The 15,551-nt window shown below is 38.0% G+C and overlaps 1 protein-coding gene across 1 annotated transcript in view; it reads left to right on the forward strand.

The window, feature by feature from the left end:
• Window positions 1-6,466: 6,466 nt before the first annotated feature.
• The window catches only part of RTKN2 (rhotekin 2), a 69,485-nt gene continuing 60,400 nt past the window's right edge, over window positions 6,467-15,551 (forward strand). Inside the window, exons 1-2 of the mRNA XM_008695925.1 lie at window positions 6,467-6,526; window positions 12,657-12,853. Of these exons, the coding sequence (XP_008694147.1) occupies window positions 6,467-6,526; window positions 12,657-12,853 (257 nt within the window). The remainder of the gene's footprint in view (window positions 6,527-12,656; window positions 12,854-15,551) is intronic.

Genomic DNA, 15,551 nt, shown 5'->3' on the forward strand with positions numbered 1-15,551 from the left:
CAAAGGCCCTGTAATAGCCAAGATGGAGAAAGGGGAAAACAATGGTGAATATCTATAGAGAGAACATCTCCAGAACGTGAGCAAGAGGAGAAGAACATGTCCTTAGCCTAACTGACAGTATTAATGCATCTGAAGAAAAAAAAAAAATTCCTGGAGAAGGAGCTGAGTCTGTCTGGGAAACCAGAAGTGGCCGCAGGGACAGTGAGGGGTGGTGGGAAGTGGAGGAGCAGAATCAGAGAAAAATTGGGGGAAGTGAGTCTGCAAGCATTCCTCTCTGTCAGTCAGACACATCCAGGTCTTGCAGTGTGATATTATTAGATATCTAAATCAGCACTTTTCCAAAATATTTGTGCAAAACTCCTAAAAGAATTTTTAAAAACTTTTTATCCTTTAATTTATTTTTAAGGTGGCATCTGTTATGTCTTACCATATATTTAAATAGTTACAAAGGACATAATTGCTGGTGTATTGAAAATAATTACAATTATACAATTTAAATCATTATATTTACTAAGTGTATCTAATGGAAATCCCAAATGTTAAAGATTTAATACTCAGCCACCATCATCCCTTTAGAAAAGACCTGAACCACTTTATCTCTAAATTGGAAATTTTACGTTGTTCCTTTTTCTACTTGAACTTCTATTTTTATTCCACTTTCTTCACAGACTTTTCTGCTTACATAAAATATTTTTATGCTTGAGGTCTTCATCGCTCATCCTATCATGTTTCTCTTCAGCAAGCATATAAATGTAAATTGGAATTTTATACATTTTTGCATTTCATGTGACTATAAGATTTAATGGTCAAGAGTTTTCTTTTGGATTGCATTATTAAAATTGTTAGCGGTATACAATTGATAACAAAATAAGCATATGACGATTACAACAGATCAGTATTAAACACTGAAAGTAAAACTTTCCTAGAAATGAATCTCCGAAGGAGATAGATGAGCCCTTTTTTCCTCCAATTAGTTTATGTATCCATGAGCAGATATTAATGCTAGGATGAAACAGTTCTCAACATCAAGTCTACGTCTGCTATGTAAGCAATGAGCCCCTGGTTCATTGATTGTAGCAGCATCAACACCAATGAATTTAATTGTCCCTTTGGCCCCCAGATGGTTTTTATACCGAGGAGCAATGCTGTAGTGGGAATGGCTAACAGTGATGCCTTTCTTTGTCCAGTGGGAAAACGTGACTGTGAAAGGGGGATCAATGGGAGGCCTAGACAACAGGCTCTTTAGCTAGATCAATTTTAGGATGGAGAATGTCAACTGAAGATCTTAACAATGATTCCTTTTAACACTGCCCAAACCTATGACACTTTGGTAAGTTGTGGGATGCCACTGTTTGAGGACCACTGATTCAAGACATGTAACGAATTCCTCTGGCTGATTCGCTTGCTCAGTAAGGAGCCCTCTGATTCTAATGTCATTTGAATGTCCTTAGGCCTATGTGTAATATACAGGTCACATTAACAGGAACTACTCAAATTGCACTTCACTTTGTCCCCACCTGCTGACAAACCTCTCATCCTTTGCAAAATCTACCTACCTCAGCTGCCATCCAAGCTTCCAAGCAATGGCTCTTAAGTGTTCATAGATAAACCCACACGGCCAGTTTTCATCTCTCACTGGGCGTAGGCACCAATGTATTACAGCTGTACTTTCACACTTTCACATACTAAAATGCACTGGAAACGAATCAAATGTAAGTCAAATTTTGGAAGCCAAAAAATGTATTGTTATTTTGCCAAGAAAGGATCTTTTAAAAGACCATCCATTATCACCACTGTTTAACTTGTACAAGAATATCTCAAATGTCTTAGAATGATTTCTATTATGATATGTGGGAAGCACACAAAAGAACATATGCAATATATATGTATGTTACTAGATAAACAGTAAAATAAATACCTGGGAACCCATTACCCAGCTTCAGAACTAAAACATTACTAGTAGCTTTGTACTAATGCTCTGTCTCCCTCCCATCCCCCGGCCTTTTTCCCAGAGAGAGTCACTATTCTGAGTTTTGTTCTTAGCACTCTCTTCCTTTTAAAATGTAAGCTTTTTATTGCATGTATGTGTTCCTAAACAAAATATTGTTTAGATTCTCTTATTCAGCTTTGTAAAATTTACATTTTCTAAGTACTTCTCTGCAACTTGATTCCTTCATTCAATAGTTTCAAGATTCAGCCATGATGTTACATATATCTATGATTTACTCATTTTTACCAACATATGTCATTGGGTACACCACCACAATTTTTTTATCCATTGTCTTGAAATGAACATTTGGATTGTTTTGTATTTTTGCTATTACAAACATGCTGCTGGTATACATTTGTAAGAAGTTCCCTAAGGGTGTATGTACCTAAGAGTGGAATGGCTTGGTATATACATTTTTTTTTTTAAAGATTTTATTTATTTATTCGACAGAGATAGAGATAGCCAGCGAGAGAGAACACAAGCAGGGGGAGTGGGAGAGGAAGAAGCAGGCTCATAGCGGAGGAGCCTGATGTGGGGCTCGATCCCAGAACTCCAGGATCACGCCCTGAGCCGAAGGCAGACGCTTAACCACTGTGCCACTCAGGCGCCCCTGGTATATACATTTTTTAACTTTACAAGATAGTTCTGAATTTTTTCCAAAGTAATTGCACGAATTTACATTTCCTCTATCAGTGTATAATATCCTTTTGACCTGTAAAGTTGCCAGTCCTTAGTATTATCAAACTTCTTAATATTTACCAATCTAGTAGCTATAAAATATTATCTCATTGGGGTCTTAATCTGTAAATTGCAAATTTGCAAATCTACAGATTAACACTGATAATAAAGTTGAGCAACTTTTCACATTTTATTTGCTACTTGGGTTTAATCTCCTACAAGATGCCTACCATAACATTTGACCATTTTCCTGTTGGATTTTTATTGATTTGTAGTTCTTTATAATATAATCATGGTATTAATTATTTTTCAGTGGTAGGTGGTATTCACATAAGCTATTCTCATTCAGTTCTCAGTGCTCTGTGGGTCCTGTACCTCGGCCCATAGGTGCTGATGCTTCCTTCCTACAGTAGCAGTGTCTCATGTTCGTGTGGATAACCAGTTAACAAAGCACTCTCGCAAATCTTATCTCTGTTGAGTCTCCCAGTGACTTTTAAAAAACTAGCCGGGTATTATTATACTTGTTTTATAGATAAGGACACTGAGTGGCTTGCCTAAGGTCATAGAGCTAATAAGTCTTCAGATTCTGTATTCCATATCCTCCTTATGATTATATGATGCTTCTGCTGTTTGTAGATTATGGCCTATTCATTTAAGCAAATGCTGAACCTCTGCTTAGCATCTTTGCTTCAGTTTCTTCTTCTTTTTTTCTTTATTTTACTTTTTTTGGTATATAATTCAAAATACAGCTCTAGTCTATGAAGTTCGTTTTAAATGTATTACCTACAAGATAACAGATGAATAGAGGAAGCACTGAGAGAATTTTTTAATAGGAGTTTTCTAAGAAAGTCTAGGAGGATATTAAAAACCACAACAGTTATCCGTTCCAGGGAAGATCACATTTTTAAACATAATGGGTCTATTATGTAAGAGAGCTGATTTCCAGTTCAGTATTTTCCTTTCTTCTGGCCTTTTAGAGATTTAAAAATAGGGATGCAGGGATTAAGAGAAGAAAAATGTGCTTTAACATTTATTAGTATTATCTAAATTGGCTATTCTATGTCAAATACTGATTTTATATTTATTAATTATTAAATATGATCAATTTTTATATTAGAGATAACAAATAATTAGTCTTACATGTTGAACTTATCATGGGAAGTAATATCGGTAGAACAGTAATCCCATCATTCACCTTTCATCTGAAGTTTTTATACTTGGGCAATTGGGTGGGCATCCATTGACTGTGGGAGCCCAAGGAGGGTGGGATGTTAGCTCTCAAATGAGAGATGCCCAAATACTATTTTTCAAACAGTTGAGCTGGTAAAAGATCATACTTCTTATTTTCTGGGAATTGTTAAATTCATTCATTCATTCATCCATTCATTCATTCATTCTCAAGCTAACCAAAGTACTCATGTGAAATCTTTAACCTTTTGGTAGTTTCCTTCTCTTTTTAGGTACATCATATACATCAGAGAAACCTATGTTTGATGAAACTACCAGAAGGACCCGGGGATAAATAAGGAAACAGCATTCCTGCTCGGAGGTATTTTAATCTCCATTTAATAGTTATATCTTAAGCCCTTCCTGGACACGTCCCTTGATGAATAATAAAGAGATAGGACTACATCATATCTTCTCCAAAGAGAATGGTCTTTAATAGCAACTGTCAATTCCACAGATAATTACTAAATATGGCTTTTCCTAGATCTCATTCTTCAAGTATTATAAATAAATGCATCTCCATTAGTATTTACTCATCAAATATTCCTACACCCATGCCCAATTTAAAATTGGTTGGCTTGCCTCTGTTTTCATAAAGTGATGGCTTCTATAAGTATTTTGGTTTGAATCTGAGAGCTGTGTGTGTTATATGAGAAATAATGTATGTCTGATGATGAGCTCCCTTTGTGTATTTCCTTTATGAGTCAGGCACTCTACTAGGCTCATGCAGCTCACTTTGGGTAGGGGCTAATTATACCACAAAGTGGTAAGCATAAGAGAGGGGTGTGCATTGGGGGAAGGGTACCTAATGACTTTGGAATTCAGATCTGTGTTTGGAGAGAACGAGGTAAACTCATTGTGTTGGTAATTTTGAGCTGTACACATTTTATAGTTGTGTGTAAGGATATGGGTCATTACTAATGACCCATACATTCCTAATGTAAGGGAAGGGTCATTCCTAGCTGGGAAGCTTCTAGTATCATCTATTCCACAGGGCCTCAAAGAGGCAAAGTACCTATTTGAGAGGACGGGCACTCTTCGTATTTTCAGAAGTAAATCTTCAAACCAACTGCTTAAAAAAGAGCCTTGTGGATAATGTGACCATACAATTTAATATTCACTTTGTCTGGACAAATGAAAGATTGGTGGGACATTGGGACAACAAACCCAAACAGGGAATGTCTCAGGCAAATAAAAAATATTTTCGTCCGATTTATGGAAGGAAAAGTGCCCAAGGCCTTCTATGAGGTGATGGTGGGAGAGTTCATTTGGTTGATTTTGCACTGAGGAGAAAAAATATCAGAAATCAAAGAGGAGTCCTGTTGCCTTTTCAAGGGTAAGTCTGGATAGGCCAGGACAATGGATTATAAGGATCTTAAAAGGGCCAGAAATCTTTAGCACTTCAATTTTTATTTTTAAAGATTCCATACTTTCCCATTATGATTAATAATAAAACTCTTTAAAGAGTCTTTGTATTGGGGGTACCTGGGTGGCCCAGTCCGTAAAGCCTCTGCCTCCAGCTCAGGCCATGATCCCAGAGTCCCCAGATAGAGCCCCATGTAGGGCTCCCTGCTCAGTGGGGAGTCTGCTTCCCTCTCACCCTCTGCTCGGGCTCTCTCTCTGGCTCTCCCTCTCTAATAAATAAATAAATAAATAAATAAATAAATAAATAAATAAATAAAATCTTTTAGAAAAAAGAGTTTTTGTATTGGTCTTTAGGGACAGCAAAAAATGGGGCTCTGGGAAAATAATATGTCATTCGGCTATCACCTTGGGTATCACCCCCCACCTTGGATGATGGTGGGGGAAGGAGCAATGGAAGAAGTATTTTCCAAGAAGAGAATAAAACTGCTTTCAAGAAAGAAGTCTTTGCGAGAACAGACTACTTGGGTGTGTGTGTGGGGGGGGGGTATCTGGAACTATAAAGAAACACTGGGGACAGAAGAGACGTTGTGAAATACCATGGTACCTCTGCAGCCGGGTTAATAGGACCGTGGTCCCCGAGCGACCCTGTGCTGTGTGAGACCGCTGGGAGCAGTGTCCCTCGGGTCTCTGGGAATGAGACCATAGGCTCCTAGTGACACCGTGTGTCCCTGAGTCGTCCGTGAGAACGCAAGGGCTGCAGCCAGCCTCATGGCTGTGGAGGGAGAACCTGCACTGGGATGCAGGCAAAACGCTCTCAGCGCCAAGGGCGTGCCTCGAACACCACTGGCAGAAACCCTGCGCCGGGCCAGGTGCGCTCCGTGGCCAACGCTCTCCCCACCGCCCTGCCCACTCCCGTCCCAGGCCCGCCCACACCCCAGTCACTGCCTTAAGTCGGCCCTCCGCTCCACTTCTCCGCGGGCACTGAGAGCTAGGGTCTCCGCCCGCTTCCCGCTCCCGAGGCCCGGGCGCGGGGCGCTCCCACTGCGCGTGCGCCCTCCGGCTGGAAGCCCCCCGCGCCCCTCCCCCTGCGGCCGGACTTGGTACGGCCGGGACGGCGGTTGGCGTCCTCCGCGGCTCCAGCGAGCGGCGGGCTTTTCAAATCTTACCTTTGAAGGAGTGGCGGAGGCTCTGGCTGTGGCGCTGGAGATGGAGGGGCACACCGTGAGGGGTCCCGAGCTCCGCCTGGCGGGCCTTCCCGCCCAGCAGGTGAGTGAGGAAGGGCCCCGCTTCAAGTCCTCAAGCCACCGTTGTGCCTGGTCGTCGAGAAACCCCCACCCCGCGTCTCCTATTCAGTGGAGGCCGGAAACAAAGGGAAGGACTAGGAGGCCGCACTTTTGAGGCTCCAGGGGAGCTTAGAAATCTCCTCATCCCCCACGGCCCCCGATTTCTTATGGAGGAGACAAACGCGAATGGGGAAGCGATGCCAGAGTTCCGCCGTGCGCTTCCGGGCGCACCTGCCCGCTGCTTCCCGCCACCCTCCAGGGTTTGGACGCCCCCAGTGTAGGTGTTGCAGGGGGAATGGAAGCTGCGGGATTTCCAAGAAGCCCATCCGAGGCCAAGGGAGGACAGTTCGCTTAATACTCGATTTGACGGCAACACAAGTACTGGAGCGCTGTCTACGCAGGACAGAAACTTGAGGAGGCAGGGTGCAGGAGCAAACTTCAGCCTTGGACCTTTAGAAGAAGTTGGTTTGATAGTGGATTCTTTTTGAATTGGATAAGAAAGAAGTTTGATAGCTTACTATTTCGCCATGTAAAATGTGTGTTAGAAACCTTTTTACTTAATAGAGACCAACATTTTTTCTTGGGAAATCAGTTATTAAAATGTTATATTTTCCTCTTAACCGTAATTTGAGTCTTAAAAGAAAACGGATGTCTTTAAGCTGGATCTTCACTATTTTAATATCCACCTTCTTTTACCTACTTCTGAGATAGATTAAACCATCTGAAAATACCAGTTTCGTAGGTCAAAATTGGTAGTCTATTAGCAATTTTACATGGTCCAACCGATAATCTTTGTTTAGAAACCTGGCAGAGCTTTTCCTTAGAAACTTATTGTTAGAAACCTTAGTAGATACAACGTTGTTAGTAAATCTTCAATAATACTGAGAAAAATAAAGCAAGACATTAAGAATCATTATGCAAAGTCCAACTCTTTTATTAGTAATGCTGTTTTATGCCAGCATTTCAAAAATTTCAAACATTTTAATGTAAAATACTTCTTTTTGTCCTATCCCTTATGCACTTTAGGCGTCCCGATTGCTAACAAAATCTTGATTTCTAGTGAATTGGCAATCTGTTGAGGTTTTTGTATTACATAGGTGTTTGTATAGTGTTCGAGTATATTTGTTAAGCTGTGTGCAGCAGTAATATTTAGGAATTATACAGAAGAGAGAGGAGGATAAGGTCATGAAAGAAGTTTAGCTACATGGAATGAAAATAAATATTTAAATATACACAAGGGCTGGGTTATTTTCATGTGAGAAGGTACAGTATTTAATGATTTCTTAGACAGCAAGAAAAGCAAATACTTGAGTTGTGGAATTCCTTCTGTTTGGATCTTGGATAAAAATTGCAAAATAGTAATAGGTTTCAACCTAATATTGAAGGTAAGAGAATTTTGTACTTGACTAAGTGAATTTTTATTTTCTGTTTTTCCTTTGATACTAATGAAACTGCCATCTAATAGGGATAGGACCAAAAATTCTGGGGTGGTCATAGCACTAGGGAAACACTTTTACTCAAACCTTGGAGTCATCTGTGAGCACACACAACGTAGAGTATTGGCTTTGGAGTCAGATTAAGCTCAAATCCAACTCTGCTTGTTGTATAGTCTTGAATAAATTATCTGTCTTTTCTAAGTCCTTAGTTTCCACAGTTGTAAAATGGGCAAGATGCTTATCCCAGAAAGTTGCTGGGAGTTGAGAACCTCTTTAAAATATTTAGCATAGTGCCTAACACTCAGAATGTGCTTGAGAGAAAACTGTTTCTCTTACCATCTTTTGTCCCATTCATCTGAGATGTTGGGGAAGCCACTTACCTTTTCTTACAAATATTTAAGTTTTTGAAATCTTAATAAAGATGAAATTCAAGAAGTAATGCTATTGATGCCAGTGGGCCGGTTTGGAGGACCCAGAGGGGGTCCCACAGGACCAGCCAAGAGGGTCCTTAGCTTCCTGCACATGCAAATCTCACGTGAGCCCGCAGGAGGTGAAAGAGTTTATTGAAGATAGAGAGAGAGCAGATACAAATGAATGCCCAGGAGACTCAGAAAGAAAAGGAACACGAGTCTTGTCTTAGTTTGGGGTCTGAGGGTTTTTATTAAGGATGATGGTCTGGTGTATGTGTCCTCTCAGGCGTCCAGGAACCGGTTAGAACAAAGATGAGGACCCAGGTGTTATTGCTTGGAGCGTGGGTTGGGGGGTGCCTTGGTGTCTAGGTGTTTAGCACTGGTGGTCTGGAATACACATATGGTAGATCCCTCCAGTCATTCTCATCTGGTTCTTCCTTAGAGGTTATCTGTTCGAAAGAAATTATGAACTCCTTGTCCCTTACAAGGAAGACATACTCTATTTGCATTACAAGGCATGTGTAAAGTGGGGTGTGGGTGCAAGCCCTAGCAAGAATAGAAGCAGGAAAAGGAGCAAAAAGCAGATTTTTATGGAGTTCTTCAGTTTCCCTGTCTCATTATCTCATTTCAGTAAAGTAAATGTATACAGAAACACGAATTGAAGAACTCTTTCTCTAATGACATTCCCCAAAATGACCACTGTTAATGATTTCCAGACTTTTTCTGTACATAAACAATTCTTAAAATAACATGCAATTTCTTTTAGAAGAAGGATGTATGCTGTATATACTCTTTTGCAATCTTTTTCATCACGGGCTCTTAGCTAACATGGTTTAACTATATCCATTAAGTGAGTGATAGTTTCTATCTGGATTACTACAGTTGTCTTACTAGCAGCCCAGCTTCGTTTTTTTTTTTAAGTCTGTGCTTAGTTTCAAAACTAAGGCCATTTTCTTTGCACTTCCTTTGTCCCATTCTAGCTCTTCACACCTAGTATCTTTATGTTTTCTACATAATCTAGATTTTCACTTTTAAGTCCTTTTCCTATTTCATTTTTAGCCTTGCCTTGTCCATTTATTTATATCAGCCTGACTTTAGATACCTACATGATCAGGACAGTGCCATAAGCTTCATTTGACTTGATTACAAGGTAGCTCTCATTTAGAAAACCGAAGAAAAAATGGCAAGAGGAAGGTTTCCCCCCCATTCTTTGCTCTTTCTGGAGACTTGTTTTCAGACACTTCTAAGAGGGATGTATATAAGCTTTTGTCTTGGGTCCTACTCAGTCTTGACTCTGCCATTACGGTTGAGGCAGCAGCAGTAGGGATTTTAGCTCCCTCCTATTCCACTTTGAGGTGAGTTAGCATCATCCTTGAGTGCTCAGTCTATGCCCTCGTTACAGGGTCATTGTTCTCACTGTGGATAGCACATCAGCTCTGACTCCAGGAGAACTTTGCACCCCTTACCAACTAAAACTAAGTTCTTTGACTCCATAAAGACTTTTCTGGCTGTAGTAATATCACTTGACCGGAGAGATTTTCTCTGTGAGTGAAGTATAGATGTGTACTAAAGTTGCATGGAGAACACAAAAGTAGCATTCATTCGAAAGCATATATACACTTAACAATTCATCCTACTCATGTCAGCCCTTCCAGATCCACATCCGCTCACTGTAGAACAGGGGAGGTAAGCTAGTTTACTATGAATGTAAATTTGGCTCGGTTAGGGATCAGCGGACTCTTTCTATAAAAGAACAGATAGGTAAATATTTTCAGGTTTGTGGGCCTCATGGTCTTAGTTGAAATTACTCAACTCTGCCACGTAGTTTGAAAGTAGCCTTAGATAATACAAATGGGCATGACTGTGCCCCAGTACAAGTTTATTTACAAAAAGGCAAGCATTGACTAGGCTATATTTTGCTGATCCCTGCTCTAAAGGATAGAACTCTAATGTTAATATGTTGGATATATCTCATTTCCTTAATGAATATTTAACCTTACAAATAAGGTAATTTAAAAAAGAAGCCCTAACTTTGCATTTCATTTCTGCACTATTTCCCAAGCCTCTATAATTTTATAGTCTTTATTAATAAGTGATGAAGAGCAGACCATCTTCATTTATAAGATGGGAACCTTAGAATCCCAAACCGATTCTTTAATGTGTTTGTGGCCACCTACTGGTTCCTTAAGGTTGTTGCAACTTTCCCTATTGCTACGGAATTTCAAGTCCTACAGCAGTGGATCTCTACCCTGGTGTACATGAATCACCAGAGGAACTTTAAAAAAACAGCAACAACAAAAACTCAGACTCCACCTCCAGAGAGTCTAATTGTTTTGGGGTGAGTCTTAACTTAGGTACTTTTATAAGGCCCTTCCTCTCCCAGAGATGATTCTAATATGCAGCTAGCTTTAAGAACTGCTGCACTGGTTCAACAGGCTGCTTCACAGTAATATTTAAAAAGCAAAATTGAATTTAATGGAAGCAGATGGTATTTGTTTATATTTGAGTTGTGCGGTAAAGCTATTCATCCTGGCTTGACATTGTTCCCTGTGTGCACTCTCCAAAGCTAACCGGCCTGCCAGAGCTTATTTCTATAGACATATGGGTCACATAGATAATTATTATAATTAATTATTAATTACATTAAAGAAGAATTTACTTTGGGACTGACAAAGTCATAAAAAGATGAAATGGAATTGTTGAAATTGAGCTATGTGTAAAGAAGGAAAACCAGTAAATGACTACATTTATATAGTATATCAGTTTTGAGTTCTACTACTAAAGAAGGTTTTTATGTGGTAATTACATGATGTAAGTACAGAAAGTAATTAAACAGATCTGTTTTTCTGCATGTGAACAGTGCATTTGATTGATTTGGATAGTCAAGTTAAATCATCTATTGCAACTTCTCTTTTAGGGTAATTTTCATAGACTTGCTCTCCTAACTTTTAGGTTTTCCTTAGAAAAGATTGTCTTTTTAATATCTGGAACTTCTGTAATTAGATTCCATTTACATTTTTTTGTACAGATTTTGATCCAGTTAAAAGGTAAATTATAAGGATGGTCACCTTACTTTTAGAAATAGATATACTGGAGCATTATTATGTTTGTAATATAGTAAAGAGTATGCAATGATTTATAATTTTTTAAAAAGCCACTGTGAATTAAATCAGAATAGTACGTTGCAGTTTATAGAATTTTAATGTTACATGTGTAACTTGTATATAGAACCAGGCCATTACAAAATCATTGTGTGGAATAAAAGACTTTCAGAACTAAAGTGATTTAGTAGTTTCATGATGACTCTTAAAACTAAAGTAAACATATCTAAAAATGTATTGTAAATCTCTGTTCCATCCAATAGCTAAAGCTTCTGACATTTTCTGGGCACAGTGCTTTCACTCTTGCTTCTGAGATTTTATTTACATTGGCTTATCATGGTCGCTAAATCTTAGTCCCTTTTCCAGCATCTTCTCCTTTAGAAATTTTTTCCTTGGTTAATTCAGTGTAATTAACCACATTTTGCCATTCCACAAAACAACTTATATAATATGTGCATGTGCTATATTGCTTACATTAGTTACTATGTTATTGTATTAGATTCCTGAGGTTGTCCTACAACAAATTACCAAAACTGGGTGGCATTATATATATATATATGGCAGGCCCATATTCCTGCTAAGGGCTGTGGGAAGAATTCTTCCCTTGCCTTTTCCAGCTTCCGGTGGTTGCTTGGTGGTCCTTGGCTTGTAGACTCATTACTCCTATCTCTACTTTAGTCTTTGCATGTAGTTTTCTCTGTGTGTGTCTCTTTCTTCATTTGGCTTTCCTATAAGGACACCAGTCATTGGGTTTGGGCCCATACTACTCCAGTATGACCTCATCTTAACTAATTACATCTGCAAAACCCTATATCTGAATAAGGTCACATTCTGCAGTTCTGGGAGGACAGGAATATTTGGGGGACATTATTCAACCTTGTGAAATTATGCTAAGGATATGTAATGTTTCTCACCCTTGTTTCTGTTCTTTTTCTCCACTAGGTTGTAAAGACTTCCTAAAATAAGAAATTAAGGTTTTGCAAAGAGCATTTTCACACAGCTATATCTTTTGTGCTATTATACATTAAAACTTTGTTACTTTACCAATATGTTATAACATTAAAATGATGTCTAGTACATTTTCCATCTATTGGGGTAAAAAGAAATGTTATAATTTTGAATTTTTGCTATCTTTTAAGAATTCTTTTCTCTCTTTTTTTTTTTAGGATTGCAGCATTCAAGAAAAAATAGATTTAGAAATTCGAATGCGAGAAGGAATATGGAAAATCCTTTCTCTGAGCACTCAGAAAGACCAGATCTTGCACGCAGTTAAGAATCTCATGGTATGCAATGCTCGAATAATGGCTTACACATCGGAGCTACAGAAATTAGAAGAACAGGTTGCAAATCAAACTGGAAGATGGTTAGTAACATAGTTTTCCTATGGCTTTTAATGTACTCAAATATTTGAATAAGAAAGCAATATAATTTAATTTTAATGTCAAATATCAAATCACCAAACTTTAAAAAAAAAATACACCAAAGTAGTCTCTGATATTATAAACATTTTGGCAGTAGAATTCAGAGTAAACATAATATTATAGTAGCAGTTTTCACTAGGAAGTTTTGTTGTGTTCCAGATTATAAAATGAAGTGGTTAAGAAGCAAGAACTGAGGGAATATTTTAAAAAGGACCAAGACTGGGGCCCCTGGGTGGTTTAGTCAGTTAAGCCTCTGACTCTTGATTTTTAGTTCAGGTCAGGATCTCAAGTTTGTGAGAATGAGCATCGCCTAGGGCTCCACACTCAGTGGGAGCCTGCTTGAAATTCTCTCCCTCTCCATCTGCCCCTTTCCCCCCATGCTCTCTCTCTCTCTCAAATGATAAATAAATAAATCTTAAAAAAAAAAAAAACGACCGAGACTGATAGTTGAGTATATAGAATTGTGAATTAAAAAAAAAAAAATTGCTTTAAAAAATGCTAATAAAGAGGTACTAGTTGAGAGTAATGGAAACTTAGGTGTAGACATTGAAATGCACACTCCTTTCATATGGTGAACATAAGTCCTAGAGAGACAAGCAACCTACTCAAGGACATGTCACTGGCTAGCGACAGAAGCTAATGAGGGGTTGCTTACGATTTGCTAAGTATCTTCTGGTCCTTGTTCTCTCTGTTACTCTGTGCCGCCATTTTATATCAGGTCTAGGATTTGTATATGAAATTTACATCCTATCCCATTTACAATGCCAAGTGTTCTTGAACCTAAAAATTGACTCAACTTTATTGGTTTCTTTTCTCATATAAATGGTCCTACATCAGCCATTGTTGATCGGTGCTAAAGCTCTAGCCCTAGTGAAGAATTTCTTGTTATACCTTAGTGGCCATTGTATTGTTCACAGTGCACTTCTATTAAATTCTTGAAACATAAAAACACAGGTTACAGAAGGAGATTTTTGTAAAAATAAAATGTTGATGAGATTGTGATATAATAAAGACTTGTGTACAAAGTAACTATCTTTATTTGCTGTTCTGCTTTCGGATAGCTACTTAATCTTTTTGTGCCTCAGTTCCTTCATTACGGTTGGCAAGATAATATTTACATTTTGAAAATTAAGATTACATTAAAAACCTAATCTAATACTTTTTACATAATTATTATTCAGCAACTATCAAATAATTTTCATTATTATTTATCCCTGACATTATAAAATGAAATTATTCTTGTGTCATAATTTAGGAAAATATTTTTTTAGATGGGCACACCTTGGTTTAAGTCAGTGCCTCTCAAACTGGGTCACATATATCACTGAGAGTACCTGATTATGTGTCAGGAGGTATACAAAGCCATAGGGTAAATATGGCATATCTTCTTTATAACCATGAGATTTTAAGATAAAACATGAGAAATTTGAAACTGTGGTATAATTTGGGTTATTCTACGCACAGAGATATATGTTCTCCCCCCCAGCCTTTTAAGGACATTTTGTCAGAAGGGGGTTGTTTCAGTGGAAGAGTTGGAGAAGCACTGGTTTAAGTACAGGGTGGGACTAAACACTTGCTATTACATCATCTCTCACAGTTACATGAAATACTCCTCTGGGAATCATATCTGTCCTCCACATTTATGTTCTTTACGTATTTTTAGTGAATTGTGAATTAATCATTTTCTTAATTTGGTAGTATGACTTTTCTAAAATTACTGATTTAGAAAAATGTTAAATAAACTTAATCCTCATTGGATTGATAGAAAAAAGATAGGAAAAAATATTTGGGACTCTCAACTGGAAATGTGTGTGATTTTCAGTTTCTTTTTCTTTCTTTTTTTTTTTTTTAAAGATTTTATTTATTTATTTGACAGAGAGAGAGAGACAGCCAGCGAGAGAGGGCACACAAGCAGGGGGAGTGGGAGAGGAAGAAGCAGGCTCCCAGCGAAGGAGCCCGATGGCGGGGCTTAATCCCAGGACTCTGGGATCATGCCCGGAGCCGAAGGCAGATGCTTAACAACTGAGACACCCAGGCTCCCCTGATTTTCAGTTTCTTTAGGGATTATCTTCATTAGATGAAAATAGCTTTGCTGCTATACATACATTTATATTTGTTTATAATTCCTATACAAAATTTTCTCCCTTAATTATAAAATTATTTCTTTAAAGAAATCTGAATATTCTCTATGAATTCTTTTGTTTACAATTCCATTTTATCATGTGTAGATATAACCTGATGTCACTGGTCAAATATAACTAGAAATTATAATACTTCTTATTACATAAAAATGATCTAAATATTAAGGAGAGTCTTATGATAGTTTTTCAGTTTCTGGAAGAAAGTTATGTAAATTATGCCATTTGATTAGTCAGTCAAATATTTACTGAATACTACCTGTAGAACAATTATTAAGTACTGTGTTGGTATATACAAACTCAACAGAATTTGTCAAAATATGAGAATATTTGTATGTTGAGCAGTCAAATATTTTACCTTTAGAGACTCAGTGTTCTATTCCTTAGCTTGGTTTTGATAGTCTTTAAGGTAGAAAAATGCTTTGTTTTTACACTGCTACCAGAGTTAAAATGGCATTTTAATGAGTCTACTGCCTACCTCTAGTCTATCTTCTCTAGAATT

This window comes from Ursus maritimus, unplaced genomic scaffold (genome assembly GCF_017311325.1).
Source record: "Ursus maritimus isolate PB19 unplaced genomic scaffold, ASM1731132v1 scaffold_7, whole genome shotgun sequence".
Classification (NCBI taxonomy): domain Eukaryota; kingdom Metazoa; phylum Chordata; class Mammalia; order Carnivora; family Ursidae; genus Ursus; species Ursus maritimus.